The sequence below is a fragment of the Podarcis gaigeae genome, assembly GCF_964106915.1.
Source record: "Podarcis gaigeae genome assembly, chromosome: 8".
NCBI classification, from domain to species: Eukaryota; Metazoa; Chordata; class Lepidosauria; order Squamata; family Lacertidae; genus Podarcis; species Podarcis gaigeae.
The window spans coordinates 70,000,154-70,006,002 of NC_139684.1; the positions used below are offsets into that span (position 1 = coordinate 70,000,154).

Here is a 5,849-nt window from a genome sequence, read left to right on the forward strand (position 1 = left end):
AGTTGTTTGTATGTCTTCCAGGTGAAACGTTTGTTTTGAGTGATGGCCTGCCAGGTCCCTTGGAGCCACGCCTAGACCCCATGGACTCCGCCCTGAATGCTGTCAGTGCATCCAGTCCCAGCAGGAATTCAAGAGACTACAGACTTCAAGGATACAGGCACCTTCACCAGCCCTCCAGTCTTTCTCAGTGCAGTACCTCTGCCTTGCATAGACTTAGTGCTGGGGGTAAGGGCAATTAGAACATCTCTTCTCTCTAATGAAGTATCCCTAGCTCCATTCTTGTGTTTCCATGCAATGTATTATTTCCCATGCATGATGGAAGAGAAGGGGGGCAACTAGTGACATGCACCATTGTTCACATGAAAGTGGCTCTGTGCAAACTAACACTGACAAAACAGGTGGCAGTCTTTTGAAAAACGACCATCTGGAAAAATCATGAGCCCTGCAGTATCCTGTCATGCCAGGACACAAATGTGTTTGGGTTTTGTTGATTTGTTTCTGTTGTTCCTTCTAGGCTCTGACAGATACCTTGCTCCTCGAGACACCTCACGGTTGGGCAGCCGAGACCCATCTGGCTGGACAGTGGAAGATGTCATGCAATTTGTGAGGGAAGCTGACCCACAACTGGGACCCCATGCAGACCTCTTCCGAAAGCATGTAAATATAACCAACACCATGGGTGATTTGTGGGGTGGGGTGTCTCTTTCATGGTCACTCTCTCCTCCTGCTGCAAGAATCATGGCACAAGCACTCACAGCCACCATGAGGCAGTCTTTAACAAAGAAGCCTTACTTTTGTACCAAACTTCTTTTGTACCAAGTTCCTTTCCGCTTGGGGAGCTTTGGTCCTTGTCTAGTCAGAGGAAGCAAAGCTCCAGCAGGGTGGATGTGCTTGATCATCAGATGTAGAGCAAAGACCAAAGCACAAGAGATAATCTCTGCTGCATGTGTGTCCCTGAAGGCACCGCAGGCTCAGCTTCACAAGTATTGTATGACAGCTGTCTTGGTTTGCACGTCTTGTGCAGATCTGTGCAACTGCCCTATTGAAAGCGACATACCTGACTGGGCAGAATGCCAGCTTTTGCACAGTTAAAATGTTGTGTGTATACATATTGGAAACTGGTTTGCATCTTTTGTAGCTTTAGTTATTGAAAGCAGTTAATTGGTAATGAAATAATGGTATTTGCATATCCCTCCACATTCCCGCTTCAATGTCTGAAAAAGATGCACAAATTTATTATATATTGAGCCATTTCAGTGAGGGAGTAGTGCAATAAGCGGGAGATGTTTTATGTAGAATGGAGGAACTGGGGGGAAAGTGAGACTGTGAAGTAGGAACATTCCTGGGGGCACTGAGTTGGCAACTGAACCCAGGAATAGTGATCTATTTTTTTGAACTGAGTGCAGCCCTCTCATTTCCATTCTCCTCTGTGCACCTTTTAGCAGGTGACTAATAGCTGGGATCTAATAAGGATCTGTCTGGTTCCCCTGAGGCCTCTTGGGATTTCACATATTTGGTTCAAGGAATAAACAAAACATCCCCAGCATAGATTGGAGGGGAGAGTTGAGGCAAGACTTGTTCCCACAGTACATAAAAGGCTCCCATGAAATCTCATTCCCCCCCCCCCCCAAGTCTGGTGATAGCATCATCTTAGATTTCATTTTTATTCATGTGAGTATGTGCTGGTGAAGCAAACCTATACAGTTCAAGAAGGGGAGGGAGATGAGGTAAAATGCTGGTGGCGGGCACTGTCAGGAGAGAGAGAGAAAGCAGGCAAAGTTGACACTAGCTGATAGCCAGCATGAAACCTTGTCTGGGCTTTCAGATGTGGCTCCCTGACAATCTCTCCTTTCAACCCAACAATGCAATTCAGCCTTTAAAGTATTTGGGCAAGACTGAAAAAGATATCCAGTGACTTACAGAAGTTGTTGTCTTCCCTGTTTTTAGCAAAAGCAGAATTGTGCCAAACGGCTTCTGTGCTTGCAGAATTTGGATTTGTGTATATGCAAAAAGGGCATAACTGCCTTTGGTGGAGAGCAATTGGGTTGTGGGGAGGAACAAAAAATTGCTACAGGTCAGATTTTCCCCAAATAGCTATACTGGCTTTAGACAGGGAAGACCACCCTTTTCATCTTTTGGAATAGGAATAGAATGGGTGTCCTTCCAGATGTTACTGACTTCAATTTCCATCAGTTTGCAAAATCAGGTACGATGGGAAATGGGAGTCCCGTCACTTGTTGCCCGTGCCTGCTTTAAACAATTGTAGTGTTGGGAGCAGGGCTGGAGCCGGAACATAGAAACATGGGAAGCTGCCTTATATTTATTCAAACCATTGGTCCATCTAGCCCAGTTTTGTCAACTCTGACTGGCAGCAGCTCTCCGAGGTCTTTGGCAAAGAGCAGTGTTACCTATCACCTGCTAACTGAGCCTTTTAACTAGAAAGACCATGGATTGAACCTGGGACATTCTGCATGCAAAACATGTCCTCTACCACCAAGCTATTGCCCCACTTTGTTGCTAGCCTGCAACAACACTGTGTATATCTAGATGTGCAGCCACATAGTCTCAATATCCTACTGCAAGAGTGGGGAATGTGTGGCCCTCCAGAAGTTGTCGGACTCCATTCCCTCAGCCATGATGATCACTGCTCAGGGATGATGGGAGTTGTAGTCCAGTAACATCTGGCGGGCCACACATTCCCCAGGCCTGCTTTAAAGGTTGTACAGCTGAGATTTTGGTATGTGCTGCTTGTTATGCCATAGTGCCTTACAGCTTTGAAAAAGCAGCGCCTGGAACAAGGTCCATCTTCTATACAAGTAACATTGAAAAGTCCACCAGCCCAACCACAGCATTACCTCAAACTAGTGCTAGTCCCACCCGTCTCTTTAAAGTTTTGCTTCTGGCCATGTTGAGGCATTATCTTGCTGTGAGAGGCTTGGCCAGACAAATGTGGATCCCTCTGTTCTGTGTTTCCAGGAGATTGACGGCAAGGCCTTGCTCTTGTTGCGCAGCGATATGATGATGAAGTACATGGGCTTGAAGCTTGGGCCAGCACTGAAACTCACCTACCACATTGACAAGTTAAAGCAGGGCAAGTTCTGAAAAAGAATCCTCCTGGTGCAGTCTTGGCCAAAGTGGCGCTCTCAACTCCCCACGCAGGCAGGTATGCGTGCCTACATTCCTTGCCCGACACATCTCAGCACTATGAGGACACCTTCGCCAGCAGACAGGAGGTGGTTTCCTGGAGGAAGACCCTGGGCACCCCTATCAATCAAATGAGACTTGGCTTGTTGGTACAAAGGGATGAATGCTTCCTCTATTTTCTGCTGAAGGCGTTTTGGGACCGCAGTCCAACTTGTAAGGAAGAATATACTTCTCCCTGTGTGTGTATGTGTGTGGCACTCTGGCAGAGCCACACTCATGTCGGATATGGTTGTTTTGGCCCTTCTTATTTTTCAGATGCCCTGCCTTCTTTTGCTGCCCCCCTCAAGAACCCCCTTCATGCCTTATGAAGAGTACGGTTTGGACTCGAAAGTTGGCAGTGCCAGGCGGTGTTCCCTTTTTCTGTGCCATACAGGACAGATTGACTGCAAGAATCCAGCTCTGGCATATGACAAGCAGCTGCTGCTAACCAGATTGTTTACTCCCTTGGGTGGCAGGGGTGGGTGGGTAAGGCAGAGGACACGCCACCCTACCATCTCTTCACTTGGTGCTGTTACAGCCTTTTCCTCCATGGAAGTCTCAAGCTAGCAGTTTTAATGAGTTGCTGGCATGTGGGCAGAAAGCTCTAATATTTATTTGGAACAAGGAGGAGAAGGTGATTATGGTAGGGCACAGCAGTGGATCTGTGTTGATATCGCCATGTAGCTCTCTAAGTGAGCTGGGAAGAATGGAGAGGGAGGAAAACGTAGGTTCCCTTATCCTAGTGTCGCAGGGCACACAGCTGAACAACTCAAGCTCCCCCCCTCCCCCCCCCCAGATCCTGAAATGTTTTTTCTACTTGCTATGGGAATAGCAACTGTTTTAACCTTTTTCCTGAGGAATCAAATGTTTCTTATTCCACAACGGTACCGTTCAAATTATCCCTCCAGTCTGTCAGAGCTGTTCAGTTGTAGCTACCTGACCAAGTGTGTGGGATAGCAGATGGATGGGAAACAGGTATATTTAGATGGTTTGTCCTTCCCAAACTCAAATTGGGAACATGAATTGTTTTGTTTGTATGTATTCTGAAAAACGTTTTAATGTATTTATTTTTTATGGCACTTGGGCAGTGGCCTGCGTTGTCTCATAGTAGAGGGCTTTTTTTTTTTTTTTTTTTGCTGCTGGCCAATGAGAATGGGAAAAGAAGGTGGTTAAGCTGGTGCCCCAAAGCTCTGCCCCTCTCCGGGTCCTAGACTGAAACCTCCTTTGCTTTGAGAAAGCAAAGTAGTGTGTGTTTCCTTTCCTCCACTTTCTGGAGAGTAGCCTTAGCAACTTAACCTTTGGGATGAGGACAAATGGACCTTGAGATTCAGTTGTGCTTGGCTGTTTCCTGCCTTACACTAATGAAGTGAGGAAGGGCAGCTTTAAGGTGCATCTCCTTGGAGGCACTTCTCTCTTCCTAACTTGCTACCCTTCAGTGGATGCCAGGCTCTTGCGGAAGAGTGATTTCAGACTAGCCCAGAAAGAGAGATTAGAGACAGCCTAAATTGATAATGCAAAAAACAAACAAACCCCAAGCAATGAAAATTCATAGGCAATAAGCCACTTCTAGGAAGGAGCCAGAGCTCACTGCAGTGCAATGGGGTATTAGTGTGACTCGGCCGATGTTTTGGGTTGTCTGGTGTAGCTCTCTTTGGTGGGAGGGGGGTGGTTACCTCTGTCTGCCATCACTGCCTGGCTGCAGAATACCATTTCTGTGAGCACTGCCTGCTGCAGGTAACAGGGGGCAAGGGGCTGCCAATATTCTTTTCTGCACTTATTCTGTTGATTTTGTTTATAAATAAAAGAGTGGGGGGAAATAGGATAGGTGGAGCTGTGCTGTGATTCTCCGCTGATTGATTACATGAACAACTTAAGACACTGCAAAAGAGTGGGGCCAGGGATTCATCCATCCTAAATCAGTACTGGGTCTCTAGGCTTATCAGAAAAAGCTGAGAGAAACATCATTCCATCCCCACGCCCTTAACAACAGCGTCTGAGATGGAGGCAGTAGAGACCACTACCAAGTTTTCCACTTGCAACCCTGTTTTTCTCATTCCCTACAAGAGAATCTTCCATTCACACGTTAAATGCATTTAAATATGATCTAGCACAACTGAAATGCATACACAGGTAAGGGTTAGGGTAACTCATACCTTTTGTATGTATGGTAGGCAGCTTTCCAGCCATGCAAAACTCGAAAGGAGATTTCTGCACATGCATTGTTCGATTTTCAATCCAGGTAAAACAAAAAGCATTTATATCACTATTCAGTGACACATTCCAGCTGGGCAAAAACACTCAAGGAGGCCATGGACCATGAAAAGGTGTGACCTGGGGAGAATGTCAAGGACCAATGGGAACAGACTGGAGTGCTGCATTTCACCCCTAAGATTGGGTTCCCTACCAGTGAGTGACACACACACACCCTCAGTTGCTGCATTCCGGGTATTTGCTCCCTGCAGTTCTAATGCCTTCCTATTGCTGGTATCTTGAAACCTTGCTGTGGTATTTAAGCTTCAAATTGGAAGCAGTTGTGTCCATCTTCCTTTAGGTGAGCAAGTACTGCTTGTCCACAGGAAGCATAGGCCGCCTCCTTCATTGTGGGATCCAACTGAACACAGGTTAGAACTGTAAGTAGCATGGGCATCTATGACCTCACAATTTAA

The 5,849-nt window shown here is 46.5% G+C and overlaps 1 protein-coding gene and 1 long non-coding RNA gene across 9 annotated transcripts in view; one reads left to right on the forward strand and one right to left on the reverse strand.

The window, feature by feature from the left end:
* The window catches only part of SCMH1 (Scm polycomb group protein homolog 1), a 47,697-nt gene extending 42,692 nt beyond the window's left edge, over positions 1 to 5,005 (forward strand). For 7 of the 8 annotated variants that reach the window (XM_083750714.1, XM_083750710.1, XM_083750715.1 and 4 more), the window contains 3 exons: positions 22 to 225; positions 515 to 657; positions 2,977 to 5,005. In XM_083750714.1, coding sequence (XP_083606840.1) covers positions 22 to 225; positions 515 to 657; positions 2,977 to 3,102 — 473 coding nt within the window. In that variant the 3' untranslated portion in view covers positions 3,103 to 5,005. Of the gene's footprint in view, positions 1 to 21; positions 226 to 514; positions 1,101 to 1,322 lie in introns of all 8 variants that reach the window. The other variant, XM_083750709.1, reaches the window with a different exon arrangement.
* LOC310849991 lies at positions 1,976 to 5,714 on the reverse strand. The gene is made up of 2 exons (XR_014567173.1): positions 5,603 to 5,714; positions 1,976 to 2,280 (listed from the first exon to the last, which is right to left on the reverse strand). It is a non-coding gene; the product is annotated as an uncharacterized lncRNA (long non-coding RNA).
* Between the last annotated feature and the right edge of the window lie 135 nt (positions 5,715 to 5,849).